General features: G+C 36.1%; 1 protein-coding gene across 1 annotated transcript in view; it reads right to left on the bottom strand.

Moving 5' to 3' along the window:
* SEC24A (SEC24 homolog A, COPII coat complex component) overlaps positions 1 to 15610 on the bottom strand; it is a 61637-nt gene that overhangs the window by 30201 nt on the left and 15826 nt on the right. The window contains exons 2-8 of the mRNA XM_008691597.2: positions 10821 to 11312; positions 6240 to 6410; positions 4276 to 4353; positions 3536 to 3696; positions 3094 to 3266; positions 1934 to 2036; positions 618 to 744 (exon numbers count right to left, since the gene is read on the bottom strand). Coding sequence (XP_008689819.1) covers positions 618 to 744; positions 1934 to 2036; positions 3094 to 3266; positions 3536 to 3696; positions 4276 to 4353; positions 6240 to 6410; positions 10821 to 11312 — 1305 coding nt within the window. The remainder of the gene's footprint in view (positions 1 to 617; positions 745 to 1933; positions 2037 to 3093; positions 3267 to 3535; positions 3697 to 4275; positions 4354 to 6239; positions 6411 to 10820; positions 11313 to 15610) is intronic.

Here is a 15610-nt window from a genome sequence, read left to right on the forward strand (position 1 = left end):
CCGACTGAGGCAGCCAGGCACCCAGAGACCTAAGTTTCAATGTGGATATCAGCATACCCTTTTTCTTCTCTAATCCTAATAAAGTGCTATCGGTTAGATAATATGCCTTAAACATAGACTGTAGGCAGCTTCTGAAAGATCTCCTCTTCCTCAATTACTGAAAAAAACTACATTCAACTAACCTTCTAGCACTGCCCACCTCCCTTCATACAGCAGTGAATGAAGCTAATGGCAGCTATTCTGTGGACTTATTTTCTTTCACCCTAGAGAAAAGGCATGGGACAATTTCTAAATAAAAATATTTCTTAAATTATAGGCTTAAATAATACCATGAAATATGCCATTTATTATATACCCAATATAATAAATGTAAAAAAGTGGTATCAGAGAATATCTTTGTTCAAAAAGTATGTATTTATACACACACACACACACACACACAAACATACATATGTGTATGTATCTATAAATGTATAGAAAGAAGTTAACAGAAGTTATCTCTGAGAGGAAGGATTACAGGTTAAGACAGGGTTTCTTTTTTTTTAATTTCACATTTGTATTATCTGCTTTCCCTACAACATAAACTGAAATTTGTAAATGTTTTTAAAAAAACATACCATCATTGACTCGGTAACATAAGTTACACTTCCATCTCCTTTGATCCAGAAAGCTGACAAAAGGGTTGATATATGTCCTGCAGGAGCGGCATCTCACAATTGTACTGGAGGTAACCACGGGCAATTGCTAAAAAAAAAAAAGAATTTTTTAAAGGCAGTGATCATCACTTCTAAAGGCCAAATACTAAACCATACCTTTCAAGTAACTTCCAGGATACTATAATTTTGGAGAAAAAAACCAAGGGTAAAAAGATGTGTCCAAACTGTCACACAAAGAAATTACGTAGCTAAAATGTATTGATTTTAAAAACTACTATTTTTCTTCAGAACTATTCTCATTAAATCCTGCCTTTGAGAAAGTATTTATTTTCTCATTAAACATTTATATTATAAAACCAACATGGTAAATATCCAATGTAATTTTGAGATGGATGGTAAAATAAGGATCAACACTCTAAGACCAATGAAATGACTGAGTAAATTATTAGGAATTTTCTTCATGTTCCATTAGGAGGCTTACTAAGTTCTCATTAAAGAACTGTCATAAAGTAAGGTAAGGGTAAATTATATCTAAGTATTCAATTAAACTTTGCAATTATGCTCCTTTTTAAAGTTTATCATACATATTAGAAGTTCTAGTCTTAATATAAATTTGTTTTGGGATAGTCACTTATGTACTGAACCTCTCAAGGGTATGTCAAGGTTCCAGAGCCTTACGACAAAAGTGGAAGGTCTTCTTTGTTTTTCCCCTTTGAGCAGAAGAAACAGTTTCTTTCTAAAGCAACAAACTTACTCCAAGAATGGCAGAACTGGGAGACTGGGTACATTATTTCAAACAGGCAAATAATTTATAACTTTTTTAAGATTTTATTTATTTATTTGACAGAGAGAGAGAGACATCCAGTGAGAGAGGGAACACAAGCAGGGGGAGTGGGAGAGGAAGAAGCAGGCTCCCAGCAGAGGAGCCTGACATGGGGCTCGATTCCAGAACGCCGGGATCACGCCCTGAGCCGAAGGCAGACGCTTAAGGACTGAGCCACCCAGGCGCCCCAATTTATAACTTTTTAAAATAGCATGGTTCATTTATTTATTTTCTTTCAGTATCTCTTGAATTTTTCAAAAATAGGCTGATTTAATCTCATTTTGAAGTGTTTGGTAATAAAAGTGATGGCTGAATTACAAAGGAACCTGTCAATGGTCAAATTCCTAAAGATAGCGCAGATAAATTCTACATGTGATTCTTGCACTACTGTAGAAAATTCCTCACCACCAAGATAATTTTCCATTAGACATTTACTTTCATTAGTGAAACATACCACTAGGTCTTTGAAAGGATGAAGCAGCAGTCCCAAAGGAAGTTTGGCTTTATTCAGTAAGGCCTGAGTCTGAGGAATGCTCGTCAGCGTACATCGAAATAACCTATATCAAAGTAAAAACCATGTATCATAAAAAAAGAATCATGTGTCTGTTGTTGCTATGATTATTTTTGGACAAAAAGAAGATGTGAAAGGTAGACATTTTAACAGTGGATCAAATTACAAAGAAACTTTTCAATAGACCCTCTCAAATTTTATCTCCTTAAATATTTAAGTTCTATTCAGAAAAAGAGGCTGGACAGTTACAACCCAGTATTATATAACTAAAATACAGTCTTTTCTTGGCTTGGCTTGTGCATAGGACAGTCCAGACTAACAAATGACTTATTTTTCTTTATATAAATCTAGATTACATTGGAATTAAAAGGTGACGACACAAATGTACAAATGCAAGTTTAAGTTTATTAATGAAAAGATCAGTTCTGTTGAAGGTTCTAAAAAGACCATTTGAAAATAACAAAATTCAATTTATCAGAAAGTCGTCACCACATATATTTAAACTAATGATCCATTTTAAGGGACAAAAGAGTTTTTATGTTTATTATGAAAAGTAATTTAAAATGAGAGCAAATAAAGGATTATGTAGAATCAAATCCCCATACACTGGACTTTAAAAAAAATAATGTATTCACCACAATGATAATGAGTGTCATAGTCCCATTACAGCTGATAAGAGCAGTCATCGCTTAGAAGTTACAACCCTATTTTTTGAGTTAAAATATTTCAAATATCAAGTAAGCAATTAACAAAGTTCTTTTTCCTGCATGCAAAACTATTTTCATAAATTAATGTTTGTACTGCTTGTTCATAATACATGAAGCTCCAAAAAAAAAATCCAAAACTTTTAGAATAGGGGCGCCTGGGTAGCGCAGTCATTAGGCGGCTGCCTTCGGCTCAGGGTGATCCCAGGGTCCTGGGATCGAGCCCCACATCAGGCTCCTCTGCTGGAAGCCTGCTTCTTTCTCTCCCACTCCCCCTGCTCATGTTCCCTCTCCCGCTGGCTGTCTCTCTCTGTCAAATAAATAAATAAAATCTTTAAAAAAAAAAAACTTTTAGAATAAAATGTCATTCTTAGTAAGAAACACTATTTGAAGTCTTACTCTGGGTTACAATTGAGTTTCTGGATATCTTCATGCAAATTTGGAACAGGAGGCTGCAAAGGTGTTGCTGGAAGCATGTTTCTTTCTTGAAGAAGATTGATAACTCTTAGCCCCTCTGGATGTAGACTTAATCCACTCATACTTGCAGTTAAATGATTAGCACCTAAGGGAGTCTAAACATACATAATTTCAAAGTAAGTAGCCTTTAAAGTGTTTTCATTTGAAAACAGTATGTAAGGACTTGGTTAATTTTGCTCTAATTAACAAAACTAATCTGGATTTCCTGGTCAATTTTTTCAGTTCTGGGGATATATAATAAAACAAGTCTTACGGACTATCCATTATTTTAATTGGTTAAAAGTATTCATTACACCTTCCTAAAACTTTTATGTCTACACAGTTTAAATCAAGAGATGGAAAACTGGTTAAAAAAAAAAGTTACCTGAGTAAAGCCCTGTGGCCCACTTGAGTAATTCAGGGAAGAGGGTGGCATTCCAGTTGTACTAGGTGGTGCTGTGTTCTGATAACCAGGTGGTAAGGAGGGATATGAATACCCAACACTTCGGCTCATTGTGGGATTCTTGTTAGTATGCTGTGGTGTTGCTAGAAACAAGGTAACTTTTAAGTTCTATTTTATACTCCAGAATACTTTAAATAAATACATATATCCATTTAATTATGCCTCTAAAATCCTTTGGGTAATTTAATACTTTCATTTATCAAATTTGCAAAATAAACACTACCAACAAAGTAATAGCAATGATTAAAATCTAGTTAATGTAGACTATAACCAGAAACACATAAAAATAAGTTTGTATGAAAAAAAAATTAGCTTGGTATGGTTAATTTACTTTTATTTCATTTACTAAACTTTACACTCAGACTAAAATTCTAATTCAAAACGTCAATGAAAGCATATTAATGTTCAACTGATTTAATATATTTTTTAATTGATAAAAATACTCTATAGTCAGAACATAATAATAAAGCCCATGATCCCAATTCTGAAAGAAAAAAAAAAATCTAAAGGAAAGGAGATAAAAAATGCTACCATGAGGTATTGCTGTGTATATAGATGAGTATGAAGTTTTCTTCACTGTTTCCTATAACGAACACATACTAAAACAAAACAAAAACACACACACAAAAAAACAAAAAATAACAACTTTCATAGCATCTCACCCAAGAAGCCACCGCCTTCAATTTCATCATAACTATTGTGAACCACCATAGATCCATTATTGGTATTTGATGTAATACCTAAAAAGGAAGTTTATTAATAATATTTGAACTAGAACAATTATTACAATTTCTGAAAAATTTGAATGCTAATGTCTAAAATTTAAGATAACTTTCCAAATACTTTAACCCCAGGAAAAATGCAAATGTTGAAATAAAATTTTCAAATAATGCACATTTTTAAATTTACTAAATACATAAAAGTTTTTAAAAATTTTACAAACTTCTAAAATGGATGGTCCTTTGTGCAGTTTAAAATTATATACTATATGAAAGATTTCAGCAGTTGAGAGCAGCATTAAAAACCTCTAAAGAGCAGTACATACTGAAAAAAAAGTCACCAAAGTGAATACTAAAGAGAAAATAAATTATGAGGATAAAAATACTTTTTTTTTTTTTCAAAATAAGGAACAGAGTGGAATCTAGAATTAATTTGAAGGTGATATAAGTTAATGGAATGATTGCTTTATTCCAGGGAACAGGCCCTAAAATAAAATAAAAATCTTAACTTGCTTTCCCTCCAATTTAAAGAATTAAAGATAAATGCCAGGGACATCTGCTATGAAGAATTAAAATCTATTTCTAGGTACCTCTACTATTTATGAGCTCTAAGTCAGGGATAGAAGAAACTAAAATTAGTGAATAGCATCAACCTCTAGCTTCTAAGTACAATGATGCTAACTTTAATAGTCATTTTTAACACCATACAGGTTAGTTTAATAGTTGATAAATCAGTTAATTTCTTTCCAGTTCTCAAGACCACCATGACTTTAAACAAGAACTGATATAGAAAACCTCAGTAAAACTGTTTGTAAAAGTAGGGGCGCCTGGGTGGCACAGCGGTTAAGCGTCTGCCTTCGGCTCAGGGCGTAATCCTGGCGTTATGGGATCGAGCCCCACATCAGGCTCCTCTGCTGTGAGCCTGCTTCTTCCTCTCCCGCTCCCCCTGCTTGTGTTCCCTCTCTCGCTGGCTGTCTCTATCCTGTCGAATAAATAAATAAAATCTTTAAAAAAAAAAAAAAAGTTTGTAAAAGTAAACAAAAACATTGGGCATATTTTTAGTTGGTTAAAAATGCAAATTATTTATTGTAGCTTGATTTTCAAAGTTATAACATGGCAAATAGTGGGACATTATCATTTTGTTACTCATTTTAACACCATTCTTTTCAAACTATTCACAGGTTATATAATACTAAATATAATACTAAAAAATATAATACTAAATAAGTATAATACTATATCATACTAAAAAAGGAAATGCTAGAAGAAAAAACAAAAATATTGATTGTATTCAATAGTAGGATATGGACAGTGGATTTTTCCTTCCTGTTTTCCTATTTCCACATTTTGCTGCATTGGTTAGGTTATTGCTAAAATCAATTTCTTACTTGACAAAATATACTGTTTAAACTAATAAACTTATATTTTAAAGTTATATCTGAAGACAATGCTTTAAAACATTTTATTGTTTATATACAACTTCAAAATGCTTGCATATTTTACTTTTTATTTAGGTTGATAAATATTTGTTAACATTTACAATAATAGCAGAACATGGAAAAGAGACAACATATTAAAAGGACAGTTCTAACACCATGCCCAGAAAAGCAGAAATTCTCCTCTTACCTTCCTCTGCCAAAAGGCACCTAACTTTAGAGCCATGATTGTTAAAATCTGCCCAGCAACAAAAAAAGTTAACAGCAGTAGCTTCCAAATGCGAGGCCCAATACAGGGTAGCAGAATTCCAAGGAGCTTTTTTTAAACTCTAAATGCCTGAAGGCCTTCCTAAACTGAAACAACTAAATTTTCTGGAAAAAATATTATCCGAATGCAAGGAATTCAAGTAAAATTCATCCTTCAACCCCGGGTCAAAACTTTAGGATCTGACTTGGTTTTGCCTTGCTTACCTTCTTGGCTGACAGCTGAATTAAATGAGGGCTGGGGCACAGCTCTAGGTGATGACTTCTGAGGAGTGAGTGCCCTCACTGGAGGTGGTCCTCCAGTTGGAGGGGGCCCAAGAGGAGCTCCTGGTTGGAAAGTGGCAGGCAGAGGTGGGTTCACTAAAGGGGGTGCAGAACCTATAGAAACATCAGTTTTTCACAAGTCACTTAAGAACTAAGAAAAAGGACAAAACAGTCCTTTACCAAATATGAGTAACTTCCAAATTTACATTTTTAGTTAAAATCACTAAGAAATTACCAGAAATATGTTACCTGCTCAGGTTTCTGACTTTTTAATTTATATGCATGCTTTATACATTTACAAGTCTCTTTTCCATGCTTCTTATTTGTCAATTATTAAAGCAGCATCAAATCACCTATAAGGTACATACAATGAATGACCTGTTTATTGGTTAATTTTTATTAACTGGTCACAGAGGTTCAACAAGGCCATGTCAAATATTCTAATAGAAATTAACATGAATAAATGTTATTAATGGTCTATTAATATAGTCCATTCAATTAACATTAATTAGGTTGACAGCTTTCTAAATTACAAACTAGGGGCGCCTGGGTGGCTCAGTCAGTTGAGTGACCAACTCTTGGTTTTGTCTTGGGTCATAATCTCAGGGTCGTGGAATCAAGCCCCACATGGGGTTCTGTGATGAGCTTTGGAGCCTGCTTAAGGTTCTCTCTCTCTTCCTCTGTCCCACTCCCCTGCTCACCAATGCTCTCTCAAAAAAAAAAAAAAGGGAAGGAGGGAGGGAGGAATGGAGGAAGGAAACAAAGAAAACAAAAGAACATTCCCTAGGCTTAAAAATCAGGAAAGGACACAGAGTTAATGTATATACTTTATTAAAACACCGATATCTGAGAAGTTGAACACTACCCATCAAACTAAACTAAGAATGACATGGTAACTGTCCTTGTATCTCTCAATATCTTGCTGCCTTGTTTTCACCAATTTTCTATCAGGACAGTAACATCTGATGACTGTGAAAACATTATCAGTTACTTTTGGGGAAATTCCTCTCTGTGATATCAAAAGTTCCAGGGGCGCCTGGGTGGCTCAGGGTGTGATCCTGGCATTCTGGGATCGAGCCCCGCATCAGGCTCCTCCACTGGGAGCCTGCTTCATCCTCTACCACCCCCCCTGCTTGTTTTCTCTCTCTTGCTGCCTGTCTCTCTCTCTCTCTCTGTCAAATAAATAAAATCTTAAAAAAAAAAAAAAGTTCCAAAACCCATAACCACCTGCTCATTCTCATTTGACAAAGTATTTTATCTACTATAATACTACTGATAAATATGTGATTTAATTTTTCATTCTAGAACTTTTTTTAATCCTCCGAATTTGTAAGTGAAATAGATAATAAATGAATTTTACTTATATTCTACCTGCATTTGTAAAACCTTGTGATTTTTATAAGGGAATAAAGATACCCAGGTATGAAAATTTTCAATGCTTCTTCAATACTGTTCAACTCTCCAGGGCCAAAATGAAAAATGATCGTTATTTCTGAACCTTATAGCTCCCAACAAGACAAATCACTGCCCTGTTGACAACTGAAGATAAAGATTACTGCCATTTAACTCCCTTATCAAGGAAGCACTGACACATACCCATGGCAATACAGACAAGTCAAAAGAACAAAAGGACAAGGTACACTACCAACTCAGCATGAGCAAGATTATATGATACATCTGGCCACAAAGGTGTAACAACCTAACGTTTAACAAAATACAAGTAAGCTTACAGAGATTCACAAGTTTAAGAAAAAAAAAATTGAAACCACAACATGCTACATTTCATAAAGTAGACATTTTTTCAAGCTGAATAATTTTTTCTTTTTTAAGTAGGCTACAAGCCCAGTGTGAAGCCTAACAGAGCTTGAATTCATGACCCTGAGATCAAGACTTGAGCTGAGACCAAGAGTCAGATGCTTAAGTGAATGAGCCACCCAGGTGCCCCTCAAGTTGAATAATTCTTATTTGTAACATTAATAGCTAGAGTTTTAGAACCTGCCCTCTGAGATCCCTAAAGCAAATGTAAGGATGTTAAAAGATGGCTTATTAGGAAAAAAAAGTCAGATCTGGCTCCTGGGTGGCTCAGTCAGTTAAGTGTCTGCCTTTGGCTCAGGTCCTGATCCCAGGGTCCTGGGATAGAGCCCCCCACCAGGCTCTCTGCTCAGCGGGGAGTCTGCTTCTCCCTCTGACCCCTCCCCCACAGCTCATGCTTCCATGCTCTCTCTGAAATAAATAAAATCTTTAAAAAAAAAAAAGGGGAAAAAGTCAGAGAAATTTAATACATGGACTCAAAACTTAGTATAACCTAGATACAGTTTTGAGATCAGATAATCAGGCACCTACTACCAATGAAGAGTTAAAAAAAATGAAGGTAAAAAAGAGGAATTTATTTAGAGGTATCTAAGAAAAAAACAGAGTAGTCATATATCTATTTAAGGTTCATTTTCTTAGTTTATGTATCTTTCTTCCCCTTCTTTTATGAGAAACTTTGTAAGTTTTGTCACTTACTTATGTCTCTTTCACCACATATGTGGTATAGCCCTCTACCCAAGGGCTTGTGACAGCCAAAAAAATTTCAGATTATTGATGAGGTGCTTTTTAATGAGAAGCTACACCTACTCTTAAATAGCTTTTAAACAGCAGCTTTTCCCAAACTATTTTCTTATGGCTTTGGGCAAAGTATTCAAGCCTTATTTCTTATCTATAAAAGAGACTATTGTGAAGATTAAATAAGATACCACATATAAAAGTTTGGCAAAGTGCTGGAAAATAAAAACATTCAATAACTGTTACCTATAATTACCAATAATGAGGTGAAAATTCATTAATTTCAGGTGACTGATGCCCACTCATGGTGCCAAATGAAAAAGAATAAAAGTAACCACATGGATCTCAATTTTACAATTGCAGATCAGAAGATTTCTACAAAGAAACCAAATTTCTAGAAGCAACTTTAACCTTTATAGGCCGTAATGCAAAATGTATTCACCAGACACAATAACTGATCAGAAGCTAAGAAAAATAGTTTCAGCAGTTGAAATATATGTAGTATACAGAAATACATATACAAGGTAACTATTGATACTATTACTTCATTTGGAAGCTTTTACTAGTTCATTTCCTTGAGGATGTAGGCTGAACAGAATCAACCTGCAGATCTCAATACAGAATTTTAAATGCTTTTCCAAGTAACGCTATTAATTTTGTTAAGTGTAAAAGACACTAATTTTAAGAGCTAAATAGGAACAGTGAAATGGTTAAAGGAACTTACTTGTAAACCAGATACAACCAAAGTTTGATATACAAACTGATGTACAAAATCCACACAATCCCAATCAAAATCCCAGGTGCCTTCTTTGCAAAAATTGACAAGCTAATCCTAAAATTTTTATGGAAATGCCAAGGGACCCAGAAGAGCCACAACAAACTTGATAAAGAAAAACAAAGTTGGAGGGGCACCTAGGTGGATCAGTCTGTTAAGCACCTGACTTCAGCTCAGGTCATGATCTCAGGGCTCTGGGATGGAGCCCTGCGTGGGGCTCCCTGCTCGTGGGGAGTCTGCTTCTCCCTCTCCCTTTGCCCCTCCCCCCTGCTCATGCTCTCTCTGTCTCTCTCTCAAGTAAGTAAATAAGATCTTTAAAAAAAAAAAAAAAAGAAAGAAAGAAAGAAAAAAAAAGTTGGAGGAGTCATACTTCCCAAATTCAAGGCTTACTACAAACCTACAAACCTACAATAATCAAGTTGTTTGGTACTGGTATAAAGATAAAGATCAATAGAAAAGAATTCAGAGTCCAGCAATAAACCCTTATATTTATGATCAATTGATTTTCAATAAGGGTGCCAACACCATTCAATGAAAGAAAGAACAGTCTTTCCATCAAATAGTCCTGGGACAAATGTATATCCACACGCACAAGAATGAAGTTGAACCCCTACCTCAAACTATACACAAAAATTAACTCCAAGTTGGTCAAAAACCTAAATATGAGAGCTAAAACTATAAAACTCTTACAAGAAAAGATAAATATAAATCTCTGCCCACTGCTTTCTGACTGCAGTTCTGCTAATAACACTCCTCACTACAAAAGTTATTGGCTGTTCTGACCTGCCCCTCCGGGATCCTACAGTTTCTGGGGACCAAAACTGCCGAAGCCATAACAAAAAGATAACCCAAGCCTCAGATCAAGACCAAAAAGAGACCATAGGGATTGAGCTTCTTAAAATGGAACCCAGTTAATAAAAGTAATGGCAAGTCCTTAAGGAAGTGGTTCTGCATGCATACCTGGATGCCCTGAAATATCATGGGTGACTCAAAGAAACACAGAGGATACCTTCAAAGGAAAGAAGCAAACCCGTGATTTTAAGGTTAGAGAAGTAACTTATTTAAGGATTTAAAGATTAACAATGATTTAGAAAACGAACAGTCCTCCATTTGGTTTTAAGTCTTGAAATACTAATTAGAACATCTAAACAGGCAAAATTTTCCCATTTCTACACAGTAAGCACTCCTATTAAGAACTCTACCTGATTTTATGAAGTTGTTTTGAAGTGAAGGATCTCCAGAAGAAACATATTGATGACTTGTCAAATTTGTATTCCCAGATACAGTTGGTTGGGATGATGCACGAGGACAATTGTTTGTCTGTGATCCTGTGGATGGATAGTTATATTGCCAATTCAAAGGCGTCTGTACGTTGGCTCCAGGAAGAAAGCTACCAGAAGGCATTGGTGTAGCAGCTGGGTTCTGAGAAGTAGGTAGTGGCATTCGGGGAACAGGACCACTGTGAAGTGAAGGTGTCACTGGATTAGAAGCCACAGGTGGTCTATAAAGAGTCTGCCCAGGTCCCTGATAATTACTTAATGGAGAAGCAGTCTGAGAACCACCATAATTAGACTGTCCAGAGACTGGATTCAATGTTTTTGCTGGTATTAGATGAGAGTAGGATCCCGGAAGCTGAGAATTGTATCCTTGGTTCACTGACACTTGTGAAGACATCAGTGCATTTTGGACAGGACCTTCCAATAAGAGGAGGAAAAATTAGTCTTGCAAACAAAGCAATAAAAATACTTTAAGAAATACAGTAAAACACATGGTACTCTTACAATTCAACAATAAAAAGACAAATAACCCAATTTAAAAATAAAGAAAAGATTCAGACATTCAAATATATTTCCAAAGAGATATACAAATGGTCAATAAGCACATGCAAAAACACTAAACATTATTAATCATTAGAGAAATGCAAATCAAAACCACAGTGAGATGGCACTCACAGCAAGTAGGATGACTAAAATGAAAAAGTCGGTAAACATTTTAGTGTTAACAAGAATGTGGAGAAACTGGAACCCTCACACATTGCTAATAGAAGTGTAAAATGGTGCAACTACAGTGGAAAACAGCTTGGCAGTTCCTCAAAGTATTAAGCATAGTTATCATATAATCCAGCAATTCCACTCTTACCCTACACAAAAACACATGCACAAACGTTCATAACATCATTATTCATAATTGCCAAAACGTACAAACAACCCAAATGTCCATCAACTGATGAAGAGATAAACAAAAGGGCATATCTATACGATGGGATATTATTTGGTCATAAAAAGGAATGAAATATTGATGACATTTTACAACACAGATAAACCTTGAAAACATTATACTGAGTGGAAGATGCTAGTTACAAAAGAGCATACATTGTATGATTCATTTATATAAAATGTCCAGAACAGCAAAATCCACAGACACAGAGGTAGATCTGTGGTTGCAGGGGCTGGAAGGAGGAGAAAATGGGGAGTAACTGCCAATGGGGATAGGGTTTCTTTGAGGGATTATAAAAATATTATAAAAGTGATAGTAGTGATGGTTACAAAACTCTGTGAATACACTAAAATCACTGAATTGTACATTTTAAAGCTGTTATAAAAAAATCCCTAGAACTACCACTTCTATTCAGGAATATACTGTTATTCCTGTTGCTAAAATGAGACAATAAAAGGAAACAGATAAATACTTTTTTAAAAGGTTTTATTTATTTGAGAGCAAGCAAGTACAAGTACAAGCACAAGCCAGGGGGAGGGGTAGAGGAAGAAGGAGAAGCAGACTCCCCACTGAGCAAGAGCCATGCAGGGCTCAAGCCCAGGACCCTGAGATCATGACCTGAGCCAAAGGCAAATGCTTAACTGAGCCAGCCGGGCGACCCAAGATAAATATTTTTTAAAAGATAGCACTGGATGGCTCAGTCAGTAGAGTGTGCAACTTTTTTTTTTTAAGATTTTATTTATTTATCTGAGAGAGAGGGAGAGAAAGAGAGAGGGAGAACAAGGAGGAGCAGAGGGAGAGGGACAAACAGATTCTGTGCTGAGCTTGGAGCCATAACTGGGGCCCGATCTCATGACTCTGAGATCAAGACCCGAACGGAAATCAAGAGTTGGACGCTTAACCAACTGAGACACCCAGGAGCCCCAGGCCCTCTTTAAATATTTATAATGAAGACCCTCATCTTTGAGTTTAATAAATGCATATGGTAAAGTCACTGTCAACTGACATCAGTTACTCCATTTAATGGCCAAAGATCTTCATAAACAAGCTATTCAATTTCCTACTCCTTTTCCTCTCTGCTCAGCTCCAGTCCCACCCACCTGAATGTTTCTTCAACAAGCTTAAATATGCTCCTACCATAGGGTTCTTCACTTTTTACTCTGCCAAGAATGCTCTTCCTCCAGATAATCTCACTCAATGTCTTTACTCAGGTCTCTCTTCAAATAATCTCAAAGAAGCACTACCTGAACACTGTAATTCAAATAGCACGTCTCTCATTCTCTTCACCTCTGACCCTGCTTTATTTTTCTTTCTAGTGTTAAAATGACACTATGTTATTTATTTATAGTCTCTCCACCTCACTGTAACATATGGTCCATGAAGATAGGAACTTTATTTGGAGAAATATGAGAATCAACTGTAATAAAAGCTAGTTTCAAATGCTACAGTATTCACCTGATGGGATCCCTTAAAGGTAAAAAAAAATATTCCATGATACGGCACCATGTTGGATATTCTTAAAAGCAAGACTTTTAAATAAACTAAGGACGCCTGGGTAGCTCAGTCGGTTAAGCAGTCCACTCCTGATTTCAGCTCAGGTCATGACCCCAGGTCATGAGGACAACCCCCACATGGCGCTCCACACTGAGCGTGGAGCCTGCTTAAGATTTTCTCTCTCTCCTTCTGCTCCTCCCCTCGCTCGCACTCTAAAGAAATCAATAAATAAAATCTAAATAAATAAATAAGCTAAATAGCAAAGCAGTCCCTTTCCTGAAAAATTCAGTCCTACAAGACATGGGGGTGGGGAGGAAGTGTAAGCTTCCACATCAGAGGGAAGCTGGAATAGAATGAGAGGGCGGCAGCAGCAGCAGTGGGAGAATGGTTACACGCAGGAGAACTGATCAAATAAATACATACAGGATAATGGAAGCAAGACTTCTCACTCTCTGAGAAGGGAATCATAAATATGGAAAGGGGAAAACTAGAAAGAACCTAACGATGGCGGATCTGCATTGGAAGTTACAACTGAAACTCATGGATTTCAATATATGTATCAATAGGTAGTTTCCCTAATTCTGTCTGCTGAGACTGGTAGCAGAGACATTCTAATAGCTCCGATCACATCTAGTACAATATCTTGGTTTCTAAATACTTTTCTCTCCACGAAAAGGAATCATGGCTGATCCCTGAACTTAGAAAGTACAAGATGAGCCTTCAATACCTTATTGTGCCAGAAGTCAAAGAAGTACCCAAGAACGATAATACAAGAAAACAGAGAAGACAGTTTGAAGGGCACCCAAAGGCCAAATCTGAGATAACATAAACTCAAAATAAACAATAGTAATAGTGGATTATAACCCACTGAATAAACAGTCCATACCAATATAAATTAATGAATTAAAAGTCTAACAAGGAATGAAATATTTATATAGTCTCTATCAGTGATTTTTTTTTTTTTTTTTTTTTTTAAGTAGGCTCCATGCCCAGCCTGGAGAACAACATAGGGCTCAAACTCACAACCCTGGGATCAAGACCTGAACTGAGATCAAGAGTCAGATGCCTGGAGTGCCTGAGTGGCTCAGTTGGTTAAATGTCTATCTTCAGCTCAGGTCATGATCCCAGGGTCCTGGGACTGAGCCCCACATCAGACTCCCTGGCCAGCAAGGAGTGTGCTTGTCCCTCTCCCTACCCATACCCCACTCATAATCTGTCTCGCTCAAATAAATAAACAATACCTTACAAAAAAAAAAAAAAAAGAATCAGAGGCTTAACTTTCTGAGCCACCCAAGTGCCCCTAAATAGTCTCAAAGTACATCCCCACATAATACTTATTAATTACAAAATGAAGAAGAGCAACTTCACTGTGGAGAAGCTTTGCACTTAGGTGATCAAAGTGAACATCATCAATAATCAGAAAAAATGAAATCATGTACCACATGCAATGAGAATACATCATCTCTACTTTAATACTCCTGCTATAGTACATAATCTGAATCTAATCGTGATGAAATAGCAGACAAACCCAAACTGAAGGACATTCTACAAAATAATTGGCTTGTAATTTTTGAAAGCATCTGGGTCATGAAAGTCAATGAAAGACTGAGGAACTGTTCCAAACTGAAGAGCACTAACAAGGCACAATAATTACATGCTAAATGTGATTCTGGATGGATTCTTTTGCTAGAAAGGGTTTTACTGTGACAACTGGTGAAACCTGAATGCTGTCTGAGGATCAATAAAAACAATGCATTAATGTTAATTTCCTAATTACGATAGTAGTATTACGGTTATTTAGGAAAACTTTATTATTTGCAGGAATTTTTTTTTAAAGATTTTATTTATTCATTTGACAGAGAGAGAGACAGCCAGCGAGAGGGGGAACACAAGCAGGGGGAGTGGGAGAGGAAGAAGCAGGCTCCCAGCGGAGGAGCCTGATGCGGGGCTCCATCCCAGAATGCCGGGATCACACCCTGAGCCGAAGGCAGACGATTAACGACTGAGCCACCCAGTCGCCCCTATTTGTAGGAAATTTAAACAAACTAAAGTATCTGGAAGTGATGGGACATTATGTCAGCAACTTACTTCCAAATGGTTCAGGAAAAAAGTTTATTGTAATGTACTTGCATGTTGTCTATGAATTTATTGTCCCAAAATAAAATGTTTAAAGCAACACTAAGAAGTTAGTTATATTGTAGAGACTACAGAAAGCATGCACCTCCTCAATGAGAAAGGCTAGTAAGAACTTAGTTCCTTCCAAATACAGCATCTTAGCCAG

This window comes from Ursus maritimus, unplaced genomic scaffold (assembly GCF_017311325.1).
Source record: "Ursus maritimus isolate PB19 unplaced genomic scaffold, ASM1731132v1 scaffold_5, whole genome shotgun sequence".
NCBI classification, from domain to species: domain Eukaryota; kingdom Metazoa; phylum Chordata; class Mammalia; order Carnivora; family Ursidae; genus Ursus; species Ursus maritimus.